General features: G+C 50.1%; 9 protein-coding genes across 9 annotated transcripts; 4 read left to right on the top strand and 5 right to left on the bottom strand.

The window, feature by feature from the left end:
- Positions 1-549: 549 nt before the first annotated feature.
- On the top strand, positions 550-2,140 carry CGCS363_v008831 (putative hydrolase; the record flags this gene model as incomplete). The annotated part of the gene is made up of 2 exons (XM_036640680.1): positions 550-1,174; positions 1,227-2,140. 2 exons carry the CDS (start codon positions 550-552, stop codon positions 2,138-2,140), a joined length of 1,539 nt encoding a protein of 512 aa, XP_036495252.1.
- A 416-nt stretch (positions 2,141-2,556) lies between these two features.
- Positions 2,557-3,808, bottom strand: are (Arylesterase; the record flags this gene model as incomplete). The annotated part of the gene is made up of 2 exons (XM_036640681.1): positions 2,557-3,478; positions 3,549-3,808. The coding sequence occupies 2 exons, from the start codon at positions 3,806-3,808 to the stop codon at positions 2,557-2,559; spliced, it is 1,182 nt and encodes a 393-aa protein (XP_036495251.1).
- Positions 3,809-5,939: 2,131 nt separating this feature from the next.
- Positions 5,940-7,258, top strand: CGCS363_v008833 (6-hydroxynicotinate 3-monooxygenase; the record flags this gene model as incomplete). Its single annotated transcript, XM_036640682.1, has 3 exons — positions 5,940-6,029; positions 6,055-7,183; positions 7,245-7,258. 3 exons carry the CDS (start codon positions 5,940-5,942, stop codon positions 7,256-7,258), a joined length of 1,233 nt encoding a protein of 410 aa, XP_036495250.1.
- Positions 7,259-12,246: 4,988 nt separating this feature from the next.
- Positions 12,247-13,255, top strand: TAD2-1 (tRNA-specific adenosine deaminase TAD2; the record flags this gene model as incomplete). Its single annotated transcript, XM_036640683.1, has 8 exons — positions 12,247-12,306; positions 12,359-12,390; positions 12,450-12,544; positions 12,598-12,664; positions 12,722-12,782; positions 12,831-12,864; positions 12,924-12,991; positions 13,043-13,255. The coding sequence occupies 8 exons, from the start codon at positions 12,247-12,249 to the stop codon at positions 13,253-13,255; spliced, it is 630 nt and encodes a 209-aa protein (XP_036495249.1).
- Positions 13,256-16,494: 3,239 nt separating this feature from the next.
- On the bottom strand, positions 16,495-17,673 carry CGCS363_v008835 (uncharacterized protein; the record flags this gene model as incomplete). The annotated part of the gene is made up of 2 exons (XM_036640684.1): positions 16,495-17,423; positions 17,487-17,673. The coding sequence occupies 2 exons, from the start codon at positions 17,671-17,673 to the stop codon at positions 16,495-16,497; spliced, it is 1,116 nt and encodes a 371-aa protein (XP_036495248.1).
- Positions 17,674-19,040: 1,367 nt separating this feature from the next.
- CGCS363_v008836 (uncharacterized protein) lies at positions 19,041-20,045 on the top strand (the record flags this gene model as incomplete). The annotated part of the gene is made up of 2 exons (XM_036640685.1): positions 19,041-19,288; positions 19,352-20,045. 2 exons carry the CDS (start codon positions 19,041-19,043, stop codon positions 20,043-20,045), a joined length of 942 nt encoding a protein of 313 aa, XP_036495247.1.
- A 251-nt stretch (positions 20,046-20,296) lies between these two features.
- Positions 20,297-21,645, bottom strand: CGCS363_v008837 (Secondary metabolism regulator LAE1; the record flags this gene model as incomplete). The annotated part of the gene is made up of 3 exons (XM_036640686.1): positions 20,297-20,759; positions 20,817-21,021; positions 21,105-21,645. The coding sequence occupies 3 exons, from the start codon at positions 21,643-21,645 to the stop codon at positions 20,297-20,299; spliced, it is 1,209 nt and encodes a 402-aa protein (XP_036495246.1).
- A 2,550-nt stretch (positions 21,646-24,195) lies between these two features.
- CGCS363_v008838 (uncharacterized protein) lies at positions 24,196-24,574 on the bottom strand (the record flags this gene model as incomplete). The annotated part of the gene is made up of 2 exons (XM_036640687.1): positions 24,196-24,391; positions 24,453-24,574. 2 exons carry the CDS (start codon positions 24,572-24,574, stop codon positions 24,196-24,198), a joined length of 318 nt encoding a protein of 105 aa, XP_036495245.1.
- Positions 24,575-25,503: 929 nt separating this feature from the next.
- CGCS363_v008839 (uncharacterized protein) lies at positions 25,504-25,992 on the bottom strand (the record flags this gene model as incomplete). Its single annotated transcript, XM_036640688.1, has 1 exon — positions 25,504-25,992. The coding sequence occupies one exon, from the start codon at positions 25,990-25,992 to the stop codon at positions 25,504-25,506; it is 489 nt and encodes a 162-aa protein (XP_036495244.1).
- Positions 25,993-26,918: the final 926 nt, after the last annotated feature.

The raw sequence follows: 26,918 nt of genomic DNA on the forward strand, positions 1-26,918 counted from the left end.
TAGGCGAGCGTTCCACCCCATTCGTGAACGCAACTACAGGATGACTTTCCCGCGTCTATCGGATTCTCGGACAGGCTTGCGGGAGTTACCGCGGCGGCATCTAGGTTGGCTCCTGGAAACGACGTTCCTGAATTGCCGCTAGCTTCTTACACTTTCTCACACAACCGGCGGGATGATTGGTGGCATCATGCCAAAATCCAAGCTTAAAAACTCTAATTCCCCTTCCCTCCTTGCCGTTTCGTCTCACCCACCAAAGCTGTTCCTGGTCAGGGCCAAGACTGATACGTCCGCGAGACATTTTTGCCGAGCGGAAACGCGAATTCCGTGGCTTGTCGCCCTGATCAAAGTTCAAAAGCTTCCTTGACTCAGGGTTGTCGCCGTGTCGTGATGCGTGGCAGATGCCCCTGACAAACGGTAATCAATGGGTCAGATCAGCAGTTCGACGTTTAAAACTATGCTGATGGCAGCAGTTCCCACCAAGCGTGGCGCGCAGTCCGTGGACGAACTCATGTCACAACACAGACAATCCATAGGCAGTCGTTCGTCAAGATGGACTTCCTGTTGATCCTCAGCCTACTGCTGGGTCTCCTCCCATGTGTATCGGCTGGCATCGCTGCCATGATCCCGCAGCCGGTTGGCCCAGTACAACAGGATCTACCAGCCCAGATCACATGGAGCGCTTGCCCAACCGACATACGGCCGTTCCGTGGAGTCAACGCCACGTCGCAGCTTCAATGCACCAACTTTTCAGTACCACTCGATCACAACAATGTGCAGCCGGATAGTCCCAAGATCCAGTTGGGCATCGTCAAGTTGCCCGCCACTGGAAAGCGTGTTGGCAATCTCTTCGTGAACCCAGGAGGGCCAGGTGGCGCCGCATCGAGCATGGTTCTTGGAATGGCGACGAAAAGGATTTACATCAGCGACGCAGTGCGTGAGTCGTTTGATATTATCGGGATGGATCCTCGAGGTGTCGGATTGAGCACACCACAGAAATGCGACACAAACCTAGCCAATCAGCCAAGCGAGTTCGATGCGACAACGCCAGAAGGATTTCAGAAGTTGTTCGATTACAACAAGGCTCTCGGGGAATCATGCCGTGCTATGACTGGGCCGTTGTTCGATCACATGGACACGATATTCGTGGCGAAGGATATGGAAGCTGTCAGAGTTGGTAAGTCATGTCGTCTAATGGTTGCAATTAAGGATATGCTGACTGGACTTAGCTGCTGGTGGCGAGCCGATGAACTACTTCGGTGTATCATATGGAACTCAACTAGGGGCGCAATATGCTGCATTATTCCCGGATACCATTAGAGCCATGGCTCTCGACGGCATGCTCCAGCATACCGGTGCCTTTGCTTCGAACATCATGACGCAGGCAACCTCCTTGGACGCGACAATCCAGGACTTCTTCAGATTTTGTGAAGCCAATGCCACCAACTGTGGGGAGGGCGGCCAAGATATCAGAAAGACTTGGAATAAGATCCTTGAAGTCGCCAATGCTGGAAACCTGAAGGCTGCAGAGTGCGATGGAACCGCCAAGACCAGGTGTCTTCCCCTCGCTACGGCCAACAACGTGATAGGCGCTGCTCGATCTACCCTAGAATTCCCCTCAGAGCGCAAAACGTTTGCGGAACAGCTCAAACTCGGAGCCACTGGAAATGGCTCTTTCTTCAGCCCGGGGCTCTTGTCGGGAGACATTTTTACGGACAGCCGCTCGTTATCCATCACTAATGTTCAGTGCCAGGATGGCCACTTCTTCGCGGCTAAGAGTCATATCGAAGTGCAACGAGTTGCTGATATGACGAGGGCGTTCACCGTTACGCCTGGTATGGGTGAGTTCTGGCATCGAGTCATTGATTGCACTGGGTATCCTGTGAAGATCACCAACCCGCGAACGGCTTTGAGTGTCAAGGCGACACAGAACCCTGTTCTCCTCGTACACTCTCGCTTCGACCCCGCCACAAGTCTGGTGTATGCCGTGGGAATGACGGAGGAGTTCCAGAATGCGACCTTGATATTGAGGGAGGGGTCCGGGCATACTAGCTACCTCAACAAGGGCGATGCGTCTAGAGCGGTTGACGACTACCTGATCAACCTGAAAATCCCGCCAGCCGGGACTGTACTTCCAAGTTAGTTTGTAGATGATATAGAATGGGACATGTTTCTGACGGCCTTTATTCGATACTCCCGTGTGACTTGTTCCTCGAACGCAGGGCCGGGCCGTTGTAAGGTAACACCCTCGTCGCACTGGAAAGATTTACTATATCAATTCCTAAAGCCCTCACGACATCGACCGAAGATCAAAAGTATTTGCCTGAGTGATATCATATAAACAGTGAGCTACGTACATACATGATGACTTCCGTCTGAGCAGAGAGCCACGAAAACTGAATACAAGAATCTTTAAGACACAGGAAAAATGGTATACTATAAAAACTTCGTCCACTGCTGGATATTTTCTTGGTATAGTTGGAAAGCAGTCCCTTATTACGTGTACGGTGGGGTCGCGCAGTTGCTCGGGCAGATTCTTGGTTTCATGGGAAAGTGGTCTCAAGAGGAGGCCGTCGTCGGAGGTGCCTTGAGGACCCACTCTCCAATCATCTTGATCGTCTTTTGCGTCTTGATCTCGGCGTCTTCGAGCAAAACGGGGTCACGGACGATGCCATCCAGATGCTGGTCAAATCCGTGAACGGTGTCGGGCACGAGCAACCACCTGTATCGACTTCCATCCGGGTTCGAAACCTCAAAGTGGAACCTTTCGTCGTCCAGGATGAGCTCGCCCTTCTCCACGGTCTCTTCCTTGCCCACAACAGCGGGAGGGGCCGGGCGCCCAGCCAGGCTGTGAATCAGTCGCTGACCCTCGTGGGCAAGAAGATCGAGCTCGCAGCCGATCATGAAGACTTGCTTTGGGAAAGCGTCCTTTGGCGCATATGCAGGGCTCAAAAGCGGGTTGCGAGCGCTCTCGCCCGGGACCTTGTAAGACCAGTCGAACACAGGGGCGATGCTGAGGAGGAAGTCCTTTTCCTTGGCGCGGAAGCCGCCCAGATCAGGCTTGTATCTTCGCGACTTCGCTTTCTCTTCAGCCTCGAGGGAGAGATCCGTACAAGGATACAGTGGGACGATAGCCGACAGGTGCTTCTTCACGGAAGCCAGCTGCGAGACCGCAAGACAAAGGTTTCCACCAGCAGACCAACCCGCCAGAGCGACTCTGGTCTTATCTATGGGCAGGGACTCATCGTTCAAAGAGGCGAGGAAGAGCTCTTCGCAGTCATGAATCGGGCCGGGGAACGGGTTGCCAGGGGCCTTGGCGTAGTTGAGTCCGATCACCATGGAGTGATGCTGAGTAGCGTACGCCGCGTTCCAGTCATCGTTGTCGTCGGGAGTTCCGAGCACGAAACCACCTCCGTGGATAGTGAAGAGAACAGGCAGCTTATCCTTGGAGGTCTTATCAAAGCACTTGGGGAAGAAGATTCTGGAACACCTGTCAGCTGCAGGTCTCTTACAGACGAAGGATTCGTTTTAGCCGCTGGCTGCATGCATACCTGACAGGAAGATACGGTCGGCACTCGTACGTCTTCACGAAGTCGGGGCGATGCTCAGACGGGATGATGCGTGCTTTGACGTCGCGGAGGAACAGCGCAGGCTTGACCACGAAGTTCTGGATCGCGAAAGCCGTCGCGCCATACCTGACCTTGGACAACAGAGGTGCCTCTTGAATGATCTGCGACTCGTCCGCGGGCGCGCCCGTGGTCGTCGCCGGCGTCTCGGTGGTCGTTGCGGGATTATTCTGAACTTCGGCCATCGTGAAGGGCTCGCGCGCGTTGCGACTTTGGGTTCGGTTACGCAGATGCTTGTGTGTTTGCAGGCGGAGGGGACGACGCGGGCGGGGTTGGGATGATAAAGGTGAATGGCGGGACTTGGCCCGGTAGTTGTATCTTCATATGCACCTCGGTCTCGCATCCTGGAAGCATCCGGGGCCATCACGAGATCCATGCCGAGTACGAAACAAATACGAAACGGACTTTCTCGAATTGCGAGGCCGACGTCATGATACACAAAAGCAATCTGGCGGGGTTTATAAGATTAGTTGCCCCCCGCAACGATTCGCCTTCCATGCGATGGCGTTCTTCATCAATTCGGCCGAACCACTGGAGAAAAGAGAGGGTAATAGAGGGTCGCTATGATCAGTCGAGACCCTGCAGAACTGGAACCCTTGTCCACTACTTGGGTTGCTCCACTAAAACTCCAGCATTGGGGAAATCCTCACGAGCACAGCTACACAGCCTACTTATCGCCTGAACGCACGTCCTGTATTCTCTCACAAATGACTCAACGAGAAACTCCAACGATATTCGACAAATCAGGTGTCGACCTGAGAATGAGGCGAACTAGTCACAGCTTCAGTTTTACGAATACGTAAACCCTAAACGATTTAGCAAAAGCCCACAGACGCACCGTGTTGAAGAGCTGACGCAAGTTGCTCAGCTCTAGGTGACGATTTGTGGCAACTTGCCTCAAAAAAAAGACATGAGCATAACTTCGGCTGAGGCTTGGTCTTCCCACGACTGGAAACTGGAATAAAATTGCTCATACTTACATTTAGTAAGATGACGTTGCACTAGTTGAGGTGAACTTTGATAAGCATGGACGAGCAGAGGCTTGTGAAAAGCCTTCATTCTATCAATCATCAATGGAATTTGCGATGAGATGACACAAGTTAATTCAAACACAACATTAACACTTCTGAAAGAGATGCTGAGGTCTTCGATCCGAAATCACAACAGTAGTCTTATGTCAAGTTGTCCAATGTTAAGTATGGAGGCTTTGTTTACACAACAGGATTCGTTAGCCTAATTACACCCTCGAGTCTTGTAGCTCATGTTGCAGTACTTATCTGCCGGACTTTTTGCTTCACAGGACAGAGAACATTATATTAGTTTGATTGGAAATGACTATACCGGCAATTGAGGAAGGTTTTGTTGGTATGGTGAGGGTGTACAAACTGTGGCCAAACCTGGGAACGGCGACTGAAAGTCACTTCTGGAATGCAAACGCATTTTGTGCATAACCTGCTGTAGACATCAAAAGGCTCATCTCGCAGCTCGCACACAATATGAAGTGGCTGATCATGAAGAAAGAGGATACCTTCTCTTAACAATTTCCAGCCTGTCGTCGATTATTGAATGTCTGGGAACAAGCAAAGAAGAGGTGACTCTGGCATATATTGCCGTTGAATGCACTTATATATCTACTGCTGACTTGAATTGGGCTGCTTAGCATCCCAGAACCTCCGGTCCGTTATAAATACGCCGCATGGAGAGCAGTTGTGTATGCCGTGCAGTCGTTCCCGTCGTTCGGAAATCTGCGTAGACTCCGTAGCCGTCGGAGTTGAGCATATTCTCCGATCATCCAGTCTAAATCTGATTGTCCAGTTCTTCTTAAAGGTTCACCGACGTCTTGGCAATCATTGACTTTGGTCACTATAGCAAACATGACCGTCGAACTACAGGACGTGATCGCTCTTGACACTGTACATCGGACGAAGTCGAAAGATATTGTGGACATTGCGAAGCGCGAAGAGCCGTTCGTTTTAAGCTCCTGGCGAGCACGGACATGGTGTTCATTGACATGGAATTATGGCTGTCTGGCTCCTGGGGCAGTACGCCAACGTTTCGTCCACTTCAATAAGTGATTGCTCATCTGGGCAGGCTCTGCATCACAAAATACCGGTTCCTCGGAATTCAATGGCCCAGACGGTAACTTCCATCGCCCGAATTCCCGTCAAGGCCATGCTTTTCGGACGCGGCGGTTTCATCTCATCAATCGCCGTCTGATAGGCAGTGGTAACTTGATATAAGTACGGATTATTCGCGGGGAATCCCGTCACCAAACCTTCCAACTCATCACGGACAAACAGCTCTGTCTCATCATCAATGGACACCATCAAGAAGGACGGCGTAGCCATCATTGGCGCAGGCCTTGGCGTGGGTCCCCTCTCATATGGCACTATCGAGCGTGCTACTGTAAGTGAGCTGACAGCTATCTCAGGGTACTGCTCTCGCCTTGGCCCTCCACCAAAAGTCGATCCCGTGCCGGATCTACGAAGGAAGAAGCGCGGATGCGGATATTCTCACCAGTGGTGTGGTTTTGACACCCAACGGATGCCGCATCCTCGACGACCTCGGCGTCTTGGACCGAATCAAGCCGAAAAGCTTCCTTTTCGAAGACAGCATCACCAAAAACAGCGAAGATAAGACTGTTGATACGATGAAGCTAGCTTCCAAGGAAGTGTACGGATATCCTGCCTATCGTCTGTACCGTCTCGCCCTTCTGCAAGAGATGAAGCAAATGCTGGCTGAGCGTGAAGTCCCGATCTACTTTGATGCCAAATTCGAGAAGATCATTAGCGATTCTCCGGAAGGCGTCACTTTTCTGGCTGGCGGCAAGACGGAGAAAGCTGCCGCTGTTGTCGGATCTGATGGTATTCACTCCACGCTGAGGCGCTATCTAACGGACCTCGTTCCTGTTTACACGGGTGTCTTTTGTGTGTACGGGCATATCCCCACCAACTCTGTTGAATGGCCCGACAAGGAGTTTTTCGCTTCAAGCTGCACAATTCAAGGCAGACCGGGCGGTCTTTTCATGGTTCCTGAAGAATCGGACGGCAGAACACTCATGGTAGGAACGCAATTCCCGCATCCCGAACAAGGTCGTGAGGGTTGGCAGGATTTGGCCGCCAGCCCCGAGTCCCTGGCTTCTCTGATGCGAAAGGACTATGACCAATGGCATGACACGGCAAGACGAATCATTGATCAGCTGTGCAAACGTCCAGAAGGCCTGTTAAGCTGGCCATTCTACACGATGCCCAAGCTGCCAAGTTGGTCTTCACCATCGGGAAATGTCATCATCGTCGGGGACGCTGCTCATGCAATGCCGGCATCGTCGGGACAAGGTGTCAACCAGGCTCTGGAAGATGTCTACTCTCTGGCAAAGGTTTTGTCTGGAAGCTGGACCGTGGAAGAACGGCCTCGCGCGCTTGGTGCTTGGCAATCCTGGCGACAGGCCAAGCTTGACAAGGTGCTCCAAATGACGCGAGCCACGAATTTGAAGAGATCTCCGGAGACCGAGAGGCAGAAGTCAATGGGTTTAGCGGATGTGGAAAAACCCGCCGTGGATCGTATGAGGTGGCTATTTGAGTTGGGCTTGGAGGATTTGGATGTTGATTTGCTAGATTGTAGATCACTTTGACTAAAGTTAGACTGAAGAAAAACAACTGCCGATCCATATCAAGCATGAAATCGTCTTGCATTAACTTTTGGAGGGCTTGATGTATTCCGAAGACAACCTGTAGTGGTCTGCGAAGGGTGGCATTGGGTAAAAGTCCGACCCGAGCGGTCAAGACATGCTAGCCCAATCAATATTAATTACTTTATCCATATTTGGGAAGGGTGCTCTGATTTCTTCTTGGCAAACCTCAAGACAAAACCAAGGCTCTGTGTGACAGTTTCCCGCCTACCAGGACAGGTTATGAGGCGGATGTAATCTTGAGCAACCAGAAATCGTTCCCTGGTCTCACTATTGACTACGCCATTTTATGAGTAATACGGGGTGTATGAACCACACGAAGTAACCATTGCAACGGCTGGAACGGTCCGGTTGGAGTTGGCTTATGGCGGCTGTCATCCCGGAACCAAACGAAGGCGGGGTGGACCATCGTACACAATGGAACTTTCAGCCCGCCACTTTCACACTACGGCCCCCTGTAGCCTGAAAGCTGTTAATCTAGTACTTTTATCAAGGCTCCGAAGCGAAGCGACGTGAAATATGATCAGTCGGGACGCAACTTATGCCGGGTTGCAAGCGATGATTCACACCTTAAAGGAGCCTGGAACTCTGTCTCAGCCGGCCCGATCCACATTGCTTCGATAATTAGCGCCAATAACATCTGATCATGAATCAACGGCTGACAAGCCATCTGGCAGCTGTGTTATCTCGATTTGGAGTCCTCATTGCATGATTTGGTACTGGATTTGAAGCTTTAAACTGCACGACTCAATTATGACCACATCACCAAGTCTTTGGCCGAAGGCTTGAGGGCTGGGCACATGGTGGCGCAGGATAAAGCGTTTCTGGCTGCAAGCGGCCCGCTGAATTGGTCGACACGGGGATCATTGCATTGAGAGACATTGCCGCGGAGAAATGCCCTATTTCCGTTCAATCACAACCGATCACAGACATGCTCCGAATACGGATGCATGCTCTTCCTTGAACACTTGGCTGTCATGACGTGATAGCACCGCCTCATCACATCTGGAAATCGGATCATGTATCTCAAGACGTATTTGTGACTCTTGCATACAAGTAGCCATTTTACAGAATCCCATAGACATCGTCATGAACTGATCCACTTCGTTTGCGGGGCCCCGGTATTGAACGAATTTGTTATTAGAAGACATCCATTGCGATTTCCGCACCAGCCGGTTTCAGTATGACATTCACAGCCATATTACCTTTATTAGACAGAACCGTGAACTCAACTGAGGAGATAGGAGCAAAAGAACACAGGCGAATGTATGAAAGTATATTGACTTCAAGCCAGTGCCTCTTCTGTACTCAACTATTATCGTGCGCGACTGTCAAATTCACGCACACAATGGCCAGAATCGCCCAGCATGGTCAAGTTTATGGGAGCTAATCAACTTGGAGTGGGACTCAGAATATGTAGATTTGCAAAACATTCGATCCTGGTCTTTTCTGAATGCGTACAACTTAGCTCAATAAGCCGCGATTAAACATCGAGCGATGGCTGCCATAAGCAGCATTGAGGCATGTGACGTTAGGAGTGGTTCCCTCGGGTTTCTTATCCACTACAAACAGAAAAGTTATTTAACCTCCAATATCCTGCAACGTTGTGAGTAACTTTTCCTCTACCACAAACAATCTTACTCGGACAAATCGAAACCAGTATTCACTCACCTAAAACTTATTTCTTGAAAAAGACACAATAATCACCATGGCCCCCCACGAATTCAACTCTTCCATTAGCGTCGAGGCTTTGGGTGCTTCCAACGGCTCCAACGGCATGAAAGCCACCAACGGCATCCACAAGACGGCCAAAGCTCTCAATGGATTCAACGGATTCCACGAGGACCATGCGACTGACACCCCTGATATTGAGCACTCATCTCAGAGAGCCTCTAGAGCGATTCTTGAGACTAGTCTCTTCATCAACCAGAACAACCCGTGCGTGCCAAAAGCAACTTAGCTTTGCAAATTGTTGATCTTTTTTTTAGCACAATCATAGGCGCGTGGGGCCTTCAACAGCCCTCTGATATCGAGTCTGCGGATGTACGCCACCGCTTCAAAGTTCTTGACAACGAAAGCCTCGGGCCAAACGGAGACCATAGAGTCCGGGCGACGGGCAAGAACATCGAGCCTCCTGGACAATATAAGGGCATGTTTCCGACATGATATCTCTGGCAACCCTTTCTAATCTCTTCACAGCTATTTGCAAGCTCTTCATGACCTATGCGGATAGCAAAGTCGACGTTTTCATGGGAACGGGATGGCTCATCCGAGACGATGTCATCGCGACAGCTGGCCATTGTCTCTACGACTGGAAGTTCAATGGAGGGCTCTTGAAAGATATCAAATGCTACTTCGGCTATGATGGACCTCGGTCGCCAGGAACGTATCGATATGGTCTATTCGCCGCAGCTCCTGCAGAGTATATCAAAGCGTCGTCTCGTGTGCATGATGTTGGCTTTGTAAACACTAAGTGCTTTCTAATATTTTGAGGACAACTAGCTAACAGATTGAGTTAAGATTCGACTCAACCAACCGGTGTCAGACGTTCCTCCTTTTAAATTCTCCGACACGCCCGAGGTAGGCGAAGCTATTCTAGGCGTAGTCGGGTATCCAGGAGACATCAACTTCGGCGAAAATCTTTATGAGCATTGGCAGCCTGTGGATATTGACCTTGTCAAAACAGGGACTCTGCTTTCCTACAAGATCGATTCCGCTGGAGGTGACTTATTCATGAGATCAAACAGAAAAGTCTGAAACTAATATTCAAAGGACAATCGGGTTCACCGGTTCTTCGGAAGCTACCTGACGGACACGTCGACTCAAGTCAGTCTCAATCTCAGCAATTGGTTTCATTTGGTTAAAGGCTAATATCGCACTACAGTCGGTGTTCACATCGCCGGCGGTTTCCCTAATGTGGGGTCTGTGATCGGGCCTATTGGCAACGTCTTTGAAGAGTATCTCCTCGCACTAGACATCAGAGGAGGATATAAGAGTTCTTCTTCAGCGACGATTCTGACGCCAAATGATGTCGGTAATATCTCGGGATTCCAGACCATCAGCTTGAAGCCCACCATCTTCGGTCGCAAAATACACCCTGAGAGCAAGGCCTCCGAGTCCAGAACCGAAACTTCGAAAGGTACACCAGTCAATGATGCGAATCACTTGCTTGACGAACTCTTTGGTGAAACCACAAGGACGAAGACGACATCTGACCGCCATGGGGAGACCGCGAATGGTACATTGTTACAATTCCCCGAGGCACTGCGAGTCCACAACCCCGAAACCGATGCACCACTTCCTAAGGCAGATCCTGACAGGGCTGTCGAAGAAGCCAAGAATCGAGATGATATCCAAACTGTATTTTTCGTCAACTTCGCGGAGCCGCTGAAAGGAGACGCATTGACGGAACAGCGTGAGACCATGAAATTGGTCAAGTCCTGGCAAACCTGGTCATCAGTCCAAGCTGAGACAAAGGTTCAGCAAATGATCGACGCCAAAAAGCTTTCTGACGACAGCAAGGGAGCACCTGAAAGGGGAGCCTACAGAGCTAAGGTGTTTGATTACCTGTTTCGCAAGTCTACTTGGTATGCTCTCCTACTACGTCTATTGACCAACGTCCGTTTGCAAATTACATAACTGACAATGCGCGTCAGGTTTGCCAAAACCTTTGACAACGCTTTATCCAAACGCATAGAGGTGAAGGTGGTTGAATTCCACGCGAAGATCCTTTTGTCCGTGTTGGAGGGGTTCTCAATCCCTTCCAGTGTCTTTGACCAGCTGGACAAGATCATCAAGGAAATAGCGAATGGCATTAGCGCATCCAGCAAAGCAACGACGGAGAAGAAGCAGTATTGGATCATGTTGACGAAGTACATTTATGAACCGATCAGTCAAACTATTCAAACTGGTGAGTGGCCGCAGCTATAGTAACGTATTGTCTGACCGGAAATCTTAGTAATTCGTACGATTTCCTTTGTGGCCGACCAAGAGGCCTCACGATATGCATCCTCGAAAGGAAAATATGAGTCTGTTGCTATGACTCTCAACTTCTCACAGTACCAAGCCGACTTTAACGAGGATATATACGCGAAAATTGGGGCCAAGGTAAACGAGAAATTGGTTGAGCAGGGAGCAGCATTGTTGGAGAAGGGCATTGGAGACGTCGACATTTCCATTTAGCCTGGCTGAGATGCGCAGTGGTCTTTCTGCTTGGCTTAACATGTATGTCACTTGAAGCAGCGCAACCTGGAAACCGGTGGCGAATCTTCAACCTTTGCTGCTGTTCAGTCATTACCATAATTCTGTTCAATAATCTAAAACAAACTGCACGGTCTGCCTGATTATCACATGAGTCTGCTTTATGAAGTATTTCCTAGCATCGGGAAAATCAAACAGCCTTTCCCGTCAAATGGCTAAACAAGGTCGGGGTGCCTATTTCTGCTGCTGCCATCTTAGCAAGTTTTCCCAGCCGACAGCGGAGGTTCTTCTATATTTTCTCCAGCCAAACACCGACGCTGAAATGATAAGAATCCCGCGCTAGGTAGTGACGACCCCGCACCCTCATGTTTGTGGGCCTGCGGATCCTTGTCGGTTAGTGCATTGCATGTGTGATAGCTTCATTTGACAATCAGAATGATACGACGAGTTCCGGGTGGCTGGGTCCAGCATGTGTGGGCCTTATCTATTGTCCCTGGAACTCGGAAGTTCTTATCTTTGACTTACTTGGCAAGGCATTGTGGTTCGAAGTGCCTCAAGTGCCTCAAGCTCCGGTCTATAAGTAACGTCAATTGCTCCTACTAAGTGAGGGTAAGAAAGTTTGATTTGATTCCTCTAACCTTTGCGCAAATCATGTTGAGATCAATCGTTTTGTCTATTTTGGGAGCGCTCAGCGTCTGCTCCGCCCACTTCGTGATCCCGAACGATGATCAAGACATGTCGGGCTTGACTGTCAACTCTATTCCAGCCGCAAAGCGAGTTGAGTACATGAGAAAGGTAGGCGACCAATCTTGAGATATCGATTGCTGTGATCTGACATTTTCACAAGACAAATGAAGCTCTCTATCGCCAAAGTGGACCGTAAGCGCCTCTCTGAGTCCATCCTACCTAATGGATTACAATTGACTGAAGGTGTCCAGTTGCCCCTTCGCCGCCTTTGGCTCGATCATCGTCAATCACACTAGTGACGAAGTTGTCTGCGAGGGCGCGAACTTTCGCACGGGAGATCCAACCAGTACGTCAAGGTATGTTATCAAAGGTAATGTGTTCAATCTAATTTGAATTCAGTTCATGGAGAAATTTCAGCCATCAATGCTTGCACGGCCAAGTTCACAGAGCAGGGGATGACGCCAACGTTAGCTCCAGTCCTACTACAAGGCTTTGCCAAACTTGACTGCTGACTGCTTCCCAGCGAGATCTACGCCGCATGGGGAGACCTCTCCATCTACACCAACGCCGAATCGTGTCCTATGGTACGTATCTGAAAGCCTCGGGAAGTAGCATTCACTCATTGGAAGCAGTGCGCAAGTGCCATACGTTGGGCAGGATTCAAAGGTCAGCTAGGACGCACGACATTATGCCGGTGAAGTCGAAAGCTGATGAGATATTCACAGAATACGTTTATGGCACTACTATCCAGCATAACTACAACGTGGGCTGGGGTGTGATGACCTTGAGTAGCGTAGGTGGATCAAGACTACCCCTAATCAACGTTTGCTAACAGCCTTTGAAGTACGATGTGTTCCAGCAGTCTCGGCAACTCCCTGGATATCAAACATCAATGATCGGGCAGATCCTTACTAATGAGACGGATCCTCTGTTTTCATGGCAATACAATGCCAGCGCACCCTGCCCGAACGAGTGCTTCCGGGTGCCTAGTGCTACAAGAGGAGGTACGACGTGCTCCAATGTCACCGTCTCTCGAAGGGACTACGACGCACTGTGATTGCGTCATTGAACATCGCGTACCAAGGCTTTCTAGAGAGAGAGATGATGATGATCTAGAGAATTCCAGTACGCACTCAAACTGGCTACCGTAGACGGCAGATACAAATAATTTGCAGCCATAGTGTGCAAAGTGCCCCCAACGCCGTTTTCTGAAATATTCCCGCTCCGTCCAGCCCAAAATGATAAAGATTGCCAATTAATTCAAAGTTTGAGTGCCCGCAAGCAAGCCCGAAAGTATGTTTTGCTCTTGTGGAGCTCGTGCTTTCAAGAAGTCTAGCTTCTCTTCTGATCATGGTCGCCAATGAATGGTCGCGGTGGAAATTTGCTGTTGACGTCGGCTAAGGCCTTCGGCTTGTCCTCCCAGTACTTGGGCTCCTCCAAGATCATGTCTAGGCCTATCTCCGGAAGGCGGCACACCAGACGGGGAAATCCAGACATACCTCGAATGAGGCTGATGTCCGACACGCACATCTGCGTGAACAGCTTGCGGAGCAAATCTCCAGGCATGGTGCTCTTGTAAGCATCATCGATCAGGGCGAAAAGCAAGTGGTATCCGCTGTCGCATAGTTTGACGCGGGCTAGGCAGTTGTGAATTTTGTGAAGACACAGCTGCCTGAGTTCAGAGATGTCCCACTTGTCAGCGAAGGCGTAGAGCTTGACGTGGTGCTGACAGACTTCGCCAAATTCCTTGTTGGAGAGTTTCAAGTCCAGATCGACGTCAAAACCAAGCTCGTCAGGTTCAGACAGGTACGTAGGAGGGGCATAAAGCCCGTACTGGTCCCCGCTCTTCAAAAAGAGCTCCATGTACTTCAAGTACGGCTTTCTCTCGATGATGTCCCGTCGATGCTGGTAGTGAATGAGATGGTCATGAAGAGAGTCACACCGTTTCTCTGGCGTGAGATCATCGTCACTCAACGTCGACTGGGTGTTCTCTGAAGGGATCGTCCTCTGAAACCTGTAGTTGCCGTACGTGGCGTAGTCTAGGAAGCTGGTGAAAGTGGTCTTGTCGACATCGTCCAGGACAACGACTCCCTCTTGCGATTCGCGCATGCCGTTGCTGAGCATGCGCGTCAGCCCCTTGGAGTGAGGGGCAAACAGCTTCTCATGGACATGGAATGTCGTGTTCTCTGGCCCCACGATGAACTTGAAGACCCGCGATGTGTAGATGCTGGCAGTTGTTAGTTGACATCCATGCACTCGACTCAACAAGGTAAGCCCGTCCGGAAAGGGGGAGGGGGACGTACGTCTCTGTGTCGACGATGGTTCTACCAGCCATCGTTATGTGTGGAGGAAGAGTACGAGTTCATTCAGCTGCGCAGTCTCAATTTGTGCTCGTCTTCTTTCAGAAATGAATTCAGAAGTTCGCGTCCGATGAAGTGATGATGAGACGTAGCAGTTGGAGGTTGTGGAAGGTGAGATTATCAAGGTAGGTAGGTAGTTGCTGGGTTTGACTTTAGCGGGCCGAGTCACTCGGACGCCATAAAGTGGGGTCGGATGTGAGAGAGAGAGTCGCACCTCCTAGATTCTCCAAGCAAATTATCGTCGGGGAACTCGACTTGAGAAGGATTCTTTTCAGAAAATGCGGCAAGGTGTGAAGATAGAGTAAGGGGGCTCGGTGTCTGATTTTGATGGTTGCAGAGGAGGAGGACCAGCCGAGTCGTGCTTCCCACGCGAGATGGATTTTGAAAGCACAAGGGTGTGGGTGTGCCTCGGTGTTCTTAAAAAGCCCACCTAGCACCGATATCTGATATTTAAATGAAGTGGTAACAATTTCACTCAAGGCAGGAGCAAGGTTTTCTATGACCTCGATCGTGCTTATGAAGAAATATTACACACTCACGCAAGTAGCCCGCCATGTCACTCTATCTCCCTCCCACTCCGGTCGTAGTCTACGTACAAAGCTCACCTTGCTTCAGATCTAAACAGCAGCCACGAACTACAAATAAAATTACCACAGAGGTTTCTTCACAGTCAGACCTTTCCAAAGAGAAGCAAACTCGATGCCGAACACAGCATAATGTACTGATGTCTACACTGGCGATTATCCTACTCTTTCACTCTGGGGCTTCTTCTGGCCGTACTTTGCTCCCCTTACGAGACACATCCATGCTTCAATCTTGTATTAGTTACTGTTCTTGTGACCTTTTCAGTCTATCTCTGAAAAGGTATTCCACAACGAACAGACAACGAACAGCCTTCATCATTGGCATCATCACCGCTGGAATATTCAGATAACTCGTGGCCTTGCTTATCCACGGCAGCCCCCTCCTCGTATAGACCGCTAATGGGGGTCTTCAAATAATTCGTGAAGTCTGAAGTGTATGTATTAGAATCCGTGCGACTTTCTGAAGGGACGAGTGGGTTTGAAAGGATAGACAGTCAAGACCAACTTTGCACGCATCAACTTTGAGCCATCCCCCCGATTCAGCTCTAACTGGGAATGCTGTTTGGCGACTCGTGGGTTTTAGCAGCACACCTCTTAAGCCCGACGAAGGAAGAGAGACTTCCGTTGCAGTAGATACTTCAACAGAGTGAAAGCCACACGTTCTTTGCATATCTCCGAATGCATCAATCATTGGGATGACGTAGCCCCTTCCAAAAGCGTCTGCGGTGACGATGTAACCATACACATCCAGGGTGATTTCATTGATGACCCATGACCCTCAGTCACCATCAAGAATACCTGTGTGGCAGTCAGTTAAACTGACAGAAATCAGCTCGCCTAAGAAGATGTCATACTCTTACCGTCATTGAGGTATACGACGAAAGTGTTGATAAACTTGATCCCTGGCTCTATAATGAGCATCGATCGGAGAGACGAAATGTACCCCCGCTTTAATCCTTCCGAACCACTCATAATGAGCAGTTATCCCAAGACGAAGTGGGAATCAACGTCCTTAGTTTCTGCTTCCTTGCCCGTTGATAATGAACGCTGGTAAGTAGCAAATGAGGCCTGGAAGCAACCGTAAAATCCTAATTAACGGGGCTCCGGGAACAGATACTATCTAAACTCATGCCTGCAGTTCCTGTCAGTAAAACTCGTGGATTCAGCGCGGGCTACCAATTGCGCATTATTGAGAATCTACGATATTGGTACCGTGAACCCCTGATATGACGATCCATGATGATGTTTCAAGATTTCAGGACGAACGGTGCAGGAAAACGGAGAAATGGGGCATTTTTATTTGTTTCCTTTTAACCCGCCAACCATGCAGCCATTTGTTACTCTACAACCACTCACACTAAGTCGAAGACGATACCAATGGGACTACTAGTAACAGAAATCTTCGACACGGACTTTTCCGCCGCGGCAGCCAAGCTCTGCGCAGCTTCGCCGAGAGGTGTGCTCACCAGACGTCCCCAGTGCACCGAATCCGTCGACTGAACCTCAAAGTCTTCGGCTACGGCTTCCAGTTCACCTTGTACTTCCGTGATTGCAGCCTTGGTTTTATCATCGACTACGTCAATGAATTCTACCGCACTGAGCTGCTTGATCGCGAGGCCCTTCCTGAGCCACACCGAGCCCATCATACGCGCGAGACTCAGCCGGTTTTTGGTCTGGTCCTGACTATTCACCGCCTTCTCTGCCACAAGCTTGTTCAAGAACGAGTCAACCTCCACTTTGACGATCGGCGCGCTGCCACTCTGGAACTCGGTGCTGTACACCTCCATAGCCGCCCCGGCATCTTTGAATGAGTAGGCCGAGGCACCGCCACCCGCCTTGAACGTGGAGCGGTAACTGTTGGACTCGGATGCTGACTCCGCCTTATTGAACGCCATTCGCATGTCAGACTTCTTCGTTGGCTTCTTGGCCGGCTTTTGCAGTTCTGTTCGTGCTTCCGCGGCAGCGAAGGACTTTGGCGGGCGGTCGCGCGGTTCGGTCGGGTCGACGTTCTCGGTGACGGTGCCTTTGTACCAGTACACTGTCTCCCCCTTGCTCAGCCCGAGGGGAATAAGCGAGTTGACGTCGATGATAAAGCCGCCCTCTTCCTTGGACTCGCGAAGCACGCAGTCTGCTAGGCTCTTGTCGGATCGTGAGTCGTAGCCGCCTCGGGGCAGGATGTAACCGACAGCGTCGAAATCGCCGTTGGCGGGGATCGTCCACACGTTGCCGCTCTTGTCGAGAGGGACGACGCCGCAGCGCACTCGGCCGTTCATTATTAAGACTGCAGATTTTCATGGTCAGCTTGTAAATTTGAAGAGAATCTGCGCGGGTGTTGGGAACGCACCAGAGCCATCTTTGTCACCGCCGTCAACAATGTCCGGGGGCAGATACCAAGGGTCGACGTTGTCTAATGCCAACCAGTCGTTCTCATCGCCGGCAAGAAGTCCGTTTGTCCCTTGTGCCTTGACGGCTATGAGACTGTAGGCGCCCCAAAGGGCTGTCTTGCACAAAATTCTCGCCGAGTATTGCATTTGTGGCAGAGGACGTAGCACCTAGCGCAACTAGTAGGCGGGAACCAAGGAAATATCTACCCATCTATATAACGCAGTGAGAAAGACTTTCTTCAAAGTGATTAAGCGACGTGCATCTTTCCATATTGTAATTTCAATTGAGGCCGAGTTCAGGAGGTCAAAACGGTGACGCCGACTATGAAGCCATGTGTTCGGCATCTTGCGATCCAACTTAAAGTTTCGATCGGAATCTAGTGCACATGTTGACCGGTAATGAGAGCCCTACCGGATCTTGCAAAAGTGTCCGTCCGTACGAGGACAATAAAGAGCATGAGTGTAATTTGCTCATTGTTGATTTAGATGCGGAAGACCCCTGGCTAATAAGCTTTCGGCAACTCCATTGGTAGCTGGGCTGTGCGTCGTTCTCTGGGGCTCGGCGAGAGTTGCTATTTCGGGCCGCAAACTCTACTGGAACTCTTTGCTAATGGACCACCATTCATTTGGTGAGTCGCTCCAACTTGAATTTGTGCGAAGCGTTCGGGTCGAATGGGATGGACACGACGAATACAGTGACTTTTGACTCATATTCGAATGCTCTTTACTGAGCCGTAAGCTCGGGGCGAACATCATCTAGCCTGCAAATTCTTGATTGGACCGCCCAAGGTCCGTCTGAAGTTGTGACTGGTCGAATACATATGTACAGACTGGTAGGGCAGCTCCCGCCGTTAATTGCGTTAACTCGGCTTTTCTTCAACTCGCCCAACAACCATGGTAGTTACGTTAACGTAATTGTGAGAACACGCAGTTAGTTTAAGGGGCGTGGACTGGCGTAGCAATAAGGGGTTCCGGGAAGGCAAACGCTAATGCGTCGGTATGACATCCCGTCGGCTACATGAGGTAGAGTTCGGCACTGGGTTCCGTGCTATTACCCACAGTAATATGAAGGTAAAAGTTTACACGAAGCGTAGAGGCCAGCCCTACCGGCAAGTCAGATCAATATCATTAAGACCGCAAAGAAAATAACAAGGAGCGAGGTGTGGAAATAACTCTGTGTCCGGCCATACCGTTCGTATACTCAACGCCCTTTTGGCCTGAGGTAATGAAGGGGGATGCTAAATGAAGCCACGGGGGGAAACTCTCTTTAATGTAACGTATGCAGTGAGCGAAGAGACTGTGTGCAATAGCCAGCATACTTCCAGTCGCTTTAAAACCACTACTGAGAATCTTCCCGGGACGAGGAACATAAGTATGTCGAAGTGAAAGTCTGCTTATGCCACATACATCGTGAGGGTCACCTTTTACATTCGTTTTCCTGGGGTTTGTTTGCATTTGCGCAACAGCCTAGCCACTCATTTACTCTCGTTACATACACCCACTCAGAAGGAAAGATGGTAGTTGTCACCGTTTGGCCCTTACTGGGCTGTCTTCTCTTTAACACCGTAGCGTCATCGGTACTCCCACGCGGCCAAGACGATTCGGGTGGACACAATTGGATCGACCATGACAAAGTCGTTGCGCTTACCCAGAATGCTTCGCCAGGTGTAGATGGTCAGCTTGAACTCCGGTTTAGCCCCTTCCTGTACGTGGCGGGAGGTTGCGATCCATACCCGGCCACAGATGCCAGCGGAAACCTCGGGTAAGCAATGAAACCCTTCCCTACCCATTACATACCCCAAATATACTCACATCATCACTCTAGAGGCGGTTTGAAACCCACGAATGGCGGCCGAAGTGGCTGTGATAAAGGGGGAAATGCTCAAGTTTACGCCCGCCGCGGCTCGAGCCAGGGTCGCACTGGTATTATGTACAGCTACTACATGCCTAAGGTCCGCTGGGCCAAGGGTAATGATAACGGCCATCGGCACTACTGGGCTAGCGCTGTCGTCTGGATTAACCGCTGGGGCTGCGTTGACGACGATGTCACCGCCGTCTGGCCTGTGGGTATTTCCTTCACAACCGACCATCTCACCTGGGGCACGGCGAATGCGGGCGACTTCTCCTTCAAGTCGACGACTGTAGGCGTAGACATGCCAACACACCCTAAAATTCAGATCCACGACACCGCGATAGCGCCTTTTACAGGCGCCGACGGCGACAAGGTCTTCGAGCGTACGCTCGTCGGGTGGGACTCGCTCCCGGACGCGGCGGCAAAGGCACTACAGGATGTCAAGTACGAGAAGACGCAGGTTCCCTTCACCGACGCAAACTTTCAGGCACAGATGGACGCAGCGTATAGGGAGAGCTTCTATGGCGCTCTGAAGGACCAGCAGGGCTGTGACACTGGTCGTGGGGGATCGCCGACACCGGCGACACAGGACCCGGACGAGACGACACCAACAGATCCGAAAACGACAAACCCGACCGAGACAGACCCTGCGGAAAAGAAACGTTGAAATAGTGAACTTTTCATTGAACGAGTACAATTCAAACACAGCCGGTATTTATCGCTTGTCATTATGGAAAACCTTGCAGGTGGTTGTGACGGATTTTAAGAAAACGCTTTTCCAGAATGAATCACCGGCACGTGCAATGACCCAGCCTTCGATATACACGGTTATTGAGTTCCGGTCTTGATAACTATGAAGGAAAAAGGTGATTGTTTGATCACGAGTTCTAGACGTGGAGAAGTCAACCGTATCTTGCTTCATACGTTCTCCCCCTTTGGCTTCTGGCCCGCAACGGTCTCATAGTGGACGTAGGAGTGGATCGACTTATTCAACAGGTCCTTTCGGATCTCCACCAGGAAGACCTCAACTTCCTCCGTAGTCCATCCCAGGCCTTTCGTCAAGGGCCCGTGGTTGATAGTGTATAGCCCATCATAAACGACTGCCGCGCAATACGATCCGATCATTCTTAGGTCAGGTCGTTTTGGCCACCCCCCGAATGGGACTTTCACTTTGTCGCGCACTTGATTCACAAATCCCGCTTCTTCAAGTCGTCCTGAGTAGGAGTAAGGTAAATTGCGATCAATGCCGAACTTTTCGAGGCCGTCCCAGATGAGCTTGATCATCTTTGTCAAGGCGTAATCCTCAGGCATAGTCCCGTCGTCGCAGTGGTAAAACCACCACATCTCTTGGAGTTCGATCCAGCCACCCGGCTTCAGAACCCTGATACAGAATTAGGCATGTTGAAGATCCCTTGCTATGAGGGAATGGAAGACAAACCTGTATGCTTGATTAAGCACCTTCGTCCAGTCTCTGATGGCCGGGCTCATGTGTCTCAGGTGAATGTAGTCGATAGAATTATCCGGATACAGCCATTCAGCCTCCACATCATCAACGATGAAGTGCACATTCGGCGGCACATATGAGGGTTGGATTGGGCTCAGATCGATACCAGTGATCTCAGCTTCCGGGTATTCATCGCCCACTGCGGTTTGGGAAAAGCAGACCCTCTCGTAAGTCATTCTGAACTTTTTTGGTGTCGCAGAAAATTCGGAGCGGGAAACCTACTGTCAATGGCCCAGATACCGGTGCCGGTACCTATGTCCAGAATCTTTTGAGGGTTTTCAAGCGGCGCGGTATGCAGCTTGCCGCCGCATATGCTCACTACCATTGCGTGTTTCATATCTTCTCTTTCTTGTTCAGCATCGTCGTTGGGAAATGTGTACCGTCCCTCTTTGTATTTGTGATACCGTCGGTTGTTCTCGAAGTTGAAGTCTCGAACGGACGATGATAGCGAGGTGGAAGCATTGGTAACTGTATCGGAAGCCGACTCATAGCCTTCTGCCTCGTCATTAAGATTTCCTTGAGGCTCAATGGCACCTTCAGGAAGGTTCGCAGGAACATTCACTGGTTGCTCTGGGACCTCAGGGACCTCTGGGACCTCTGGGACCTCTGGGACCTCTGGGACCTCAGGGACCTCTGGGACCTCTGGGACCTCTGGGACCTCTGGGACCTCAGGGACCTCTGGGACCTCAGGGACCTCAGGGACCTCTGGCGATCGAGGTGGAGAAGTTGGCGCAGGTCCGCCAGCATTTCCAAGTTCCGCCATACTACCTTTGGATCCAGAGCTGAAGAATTCTGTCTCACAGAAGTATGAATCTGAGAGACGATGTTACGGAATCGGGTTTGTTTCAGAACAAAATGTCATTCCAAAGGAGGGGTTGGAGGGAAAATAGGAAAGTGAGGGAGAACCAACACTAGCGTGGGTGGCTCATCCCACCCGGAGCCGGTACGCTTTTGGGGGCGGGCAATTTTCCTTATTTGGCCTGTTGCTCACCCACTATCTTTCTGCATCGTCGTATCATATTCGATATCCAACGTTACATCTCCATCTCAATCTGACAGGTCACTTTAATACCCTCCAAAATATGTGGAGTTTAATGACCACGTGTCGATTACGTCCGTTCTGTGTCCGGATTACCCAGGTGTCGTCGTGCCGGTGGTTGGCAATTCCCACAGAAACATTGACAATCATGATTATCGATTATTCTCCTCCAAGAGCTAACCCTTTGTAGCCATGAAAGTAATGGAGGAGCAGACTAAAGTCATCTTCCTTGGCATGGGACCCGGAGCAGCAGCGAGTGGAGTTAAGCAGCAAGCAAATAACACTGATTCCTAGGATAGTCTCATTTTGTCTCAAAAGTAGGAGATGACACAAGATATCTGTTCTTCTATAGTTTGTATTGTCTGTTTAGGACGTCATGGTCGCTTGCGTGCTCGTAGATGGCCTTCCCCAATGCAGCTCGTCCCAGTAGTAAGAAGGCACCAGGAGTATCATCTGAGAAGCGAGCTCGGGAATATCGCTGAGCATCTTCCTCATTCCCTTGTTTGAAAGTACCCACTGCATATCCGTGATAAGGAATCGTAACAGTAACTTTCGAAGCTGATCTTTCCGTATGGTGTTTTCGTAGACATACCGCATGGTAGCAACCAAGATGTCCATAGTCATGTCGTTGCCGCTAATGTAAGCCAAACTGTAGATAAATCTGAAAAGGCAAAGGCTTTTGAGTGCCGCAATGTCGTACTTGTCAGCCAGGACGTAAAGCTTTGCGGTCATCATGTAGGCTTTGACATTATAAGGAATCATGTCAACATTCAAGCTAGATGGATCATCTTTCAACTGGTGGAATTGCTTGAGTCGAAAGTGCTTCTGTGAGAACTTGCCGCTTGCAGAATGTTCTTCCATCTGGGTCATCAGGGTTATGTTCCAACCAATGGGCAGGCCGTTGACGAGTTTGCCCGGATCTCCGTCATCAATGTGCCGTTCATCCTCGTCTCTCTCGTCGTCTCTTTCGTCATCTCTCTTTTCATCTCTCTTTTCATCTCTCTCGTCGTCTCTCTTATTGGCACATGATTCTTCAGCCAAGTCAGGAGCTTTCAGCCCGTCGCAGTTTTCCTGCTGTTCGGACTTTGCAACCGAAAAGCTGCCAGTGTATGCAAACTCCATCAAACTTACAAACAGAGCCGGGTCAATGTCGTCCCAGATGACTGTAGCCTCGATGGATTCTTTCATGTTTCCAGTGACTAGGACACGGAGCGGCGCGGAAAGACCAGCGATGGAGGACTCGTGGGCGGTGAACTGCTCCCTTTCAGGGCCAACGATGAACCTGATGATGCGAGACTTGAAAATCCTGTGTGACGTGATTAGCATCAGTTATCAATGTAGGGGCCTAGGCAAATACTCTTTCATGTCTATTTGGGGTTTTGGGGGCGCCCTGTTTGAAGATGCTGCCCTGCACACTGTCAGCGGGGGGCGAAGATAGAAAGCTCTGACAGTGAGAACTACTCATCCATGAATTCTTTGCGCTTGGGGGACATCGTTAGCAGTTCCAGATGAAGATGGAGGCGCTCGATCATGTACTGGCGCTGGCAACGATAAGGGAAAATGAAGGTGCAGTCGGCAGGTAATGGAGGGGGTGAAAAACACTCGTTTATACTAGAAACATGTTTGAATATTTCGGTAGCCTTTAGGGTGAACTATTTAAACTTCAAGACATAAACGGCCAAAGCAGGAGTCATCAAAGTAGGCAGGAGCGATTGAGGTAGGCGATCAAGGCAGGCAATCAAGGTCAGCGAGAGCCCGTAATGACGGATTTTCACTCATATGACTTCGCAGATCAGAGAGAAAAATCTTTCTCCGATGCCTTGGATTTATTAGATGCAGCATGAAAAACTGCAGACGTAACGATTTGTCTTCACATAGCATCATGCTGCTTACTAGGCATGAGTTTTGTTATTTCTTACTATGATTGACTGCATCTAGTATTGAAGATCACGATGTAGCAGTCAACAGTATTGTGAGAGATGTGACATTGACGGTGTTGCTTAGGGTGCCTCAAACTTAGGTTAGAGATGGCCCTCAATTTCGCCTAGCTCTTCGCCCCTTCTGCAACCTTGAATTTGGCTATTTAATGATTTGCTTCTTGGTCTGAATCGCATGATGCGCAAAGAAATACTGGCAAATTCATAGTACGTATTGTTTCATAGCAGTTATATTTCGTTCTTGTGAAACTCTCTTATTCATATTAAGCAAAACCGCTCGCTCTTGATCAATGCCATGTCTCAGCCCACGCAGCCCGAGCGGATGTCAAATTTGCTATCAACACGTCTGCTGCTTGGTAACCTGTCCACAGGTGCCCTTCGTCCACACACTCCACTGACTGCAATCCGTCGTGCGCTTGCGATCGATATGGACGTCGCAGCCGACGTAAATCCCTCGCGACGTCTGGCCTCCGTGGTCGTAAGGAAAAGGGAAAGGACCCCAGATTGTCGTAGATGAGCCCTTGACAGTGGTTCTACCGAAAGTGTTAAAGTTGAGGCCTCGGTTTCTCCGCAAGAACATCTGGGTAGACTTACACGCAAACATTGCAGGACGCTCCCCTGCTCTGGAGGTTGCTCTCAGCCGGTTCGGCGTCATGGCGGGGTGTAACGGCCGCCGTCGCGGCGGCGACACAGGAGAAAAGAGTAAGCAACTTCATGATTTGTTTTTTGACAAAGAAAGATTGTAGTGTAGTTCCTGCATCGTTGTGGCTTGCGGGACATTGATTCATTTATATTTATCAAAACGTGATGATCGACCTGCCAGAACACGGATACAGCTCCCGAATATGCTATTTATTTAGAGTTTGAACTAAGATTGGGCCGTAGGGCGGTAAGATGAGTGCGAGCAATTCGCGCCCCCTGGGATGTGGCTTTAATCATTGACAGCGGCTGGAACGGATCCCATGGAGGGCCTAGCCACAGCTGTAAATGGCAATGAAGGTCGGGGGTCCCCTTGCTGTACGAGGGATCTTGTTGATAAAGTCGGTAGTGTGCAATTTGAGTACGCACGTCAATGACTTGCAGTGAAGAAGTGTGGGGCTCCAGAACGGCACCTGCGGCACATCATGGGCAGAAGGAGCTCGCAACATCTCATTGTCCAGGCATGGCCGCTGAGTAAGGCGACCTACCTTAGATTAAGTAGGGTGGAATTGATCAATCTGTCGAAGAGGGCGAATGTCAGTGACATGACATTGACGCTAACTACATTCAACAGCAGAGCAGCAATCACTATATGGATATCGCCACGTTTTTTTATCCATTTTCCGAAAGGTGAGCTGGACTTCCAGCCCGCATCACTGGGCTGAATCAATCTATCCGTGCAGGTAGGGCCTTCCGCAAGCCAACGCCGTACCTCAAGGCAGTAGCTGCCCAGGCTTGAGCAGCGATGCACTTGGAAAAACCGAACAAAACTATTGTGATGCAATGCGAAAATCATGGGATAATAATGCCATCAGAGAAGCTTCTCTACGCCTTCTGGGGCGCTATGTACCGTACACCCATGATACCCGCCCGTTCTATGCCGTGGCCTGGTCTGAGGCTCAAGCTCCCTTCTGCCTCAAAATTTCTTATCCATCACCCACTTTCTCTATTTGATTCTACCCATACAAGCCCAGAGATTTAGCGGAATTTCAACAGCCAAGTCGGCCAGAAAGTCAGGAAGCTCTTCTCTCAGCCGCTGAAGAAAGCCACTGCTCTTGATCCAATCTATGTGGGCGATGCAAAAATGGAATAACAGCTTGCGGAAGTCATCTGAAGCCTTGGTATTCTCGAGCACGTAGATAATCAAGTCATGAAAGGCTTCGAGCAGTTCTGGGTTTGGGGTGACGTAGAGCAAGCTGATGCGGATCCGTCGGAGACAGAATTCTTGGAGTTCCTGTATCGCGTAGGTGTCGGCGAGGACATAGACTCTGGCATGAAGCATGAAGACATCGGCGTAGCCAGTGCGGTCGGTCTTTGTCATATCTGTTGCCCAAGTTCCCGGCGACCCTTTTTTGGTATCTGGTTGCTTGCCTTGGTTGAACTTCTCTTTGCAGAATTTGTACTTCGCGAGACCCTGGTGAGCGGACTTTGACATCCAGGAGACGATTGATGCGAAATTTTCGTTGTCTGGTTTCTCGTCCCGGCTCTCCCCAGAGGAAGGCGTAAGTTGAGTGGCTTTGCGAAGCGATGGGGCGACGTACGAGTCGTTATACGCAAAGTCGACGAGAGCAAGAAAAGCAGCACTGTCAACATCCTCCTAGATGACCTTGGCATGCTGAGACTCTTGCATACCTCCTGTCAGTAGTGCTTCGAGAGGCCGGGACAGGCGGCTGAAGGACGACTCGTGAACGGTGTATTCTTTCTGCTCCTTGCCAATCACGAAAGTGATATGTCTGGATTGGAAGATACTGTCGTCGGGCGCGTCAGCAAAGTAGAGAAGAACGAAAGAACTTGCAGACTTACTCTTCCATGGTTCTCTTGCGCTTGAGAGACATGGTTGCAAAGAATTTCAGCCGACGCGGCTAGGACGGCAAGTGGATTCGGGTTGCAGATCGTGTTGGAGAGAGGAGTGGAGGGGTCCGAGGGGATGACGTTGAGTAGGTATGGAGGATGGCAAGAATGATGGTGGAGAATTGGAAGGATCGAAAAAGCAACACAAAGTTAGGAAAGAACGAAGCAGGAAGGATACTGAAGGCCGACAGCGAAACCGGTCGAGCCTTCCCTTTGAGAGGAGGAGCCTGGCCGCTGCAGAGGTCTTTCCTGTTCAGGTCTACCTACCATCCACCATCCAACGAGGAGGGGAACGACCCCGAAGCAAGAAAACATGAAAGAAGGGGAAAGCCAAACTTGCATCGATTTGCTTCCGTTGGAAGCCTTGTATCAGGTATTTATTCGCAAACGGGCTGTTCCTACGCCGACTTTCTAGGTTTCGTATGAACTACCGTTGCGGCCAGCAAAACCCCTCCGTCCTTGGGAACAGTCGCAGTTTCTACAAACTTCACCCTGGCCTGCTAGGAAAAG

Source organism: Colletotrichum siamense (assembly GCF_013390195.1).
Source record: "Colletotrichum siamense strain Cg363 chromosome Unknown KSG_Cg363_contig05, whole genome shotgun sequence".
In the NCBI taxonomy this organism is placed as follows: Eukaryota; Fungi; Ascomycota; class Sordariomycetes; order Glomerellales; family Glomerellaceae; genus Colletotrichum; species Colletotrichum siamense.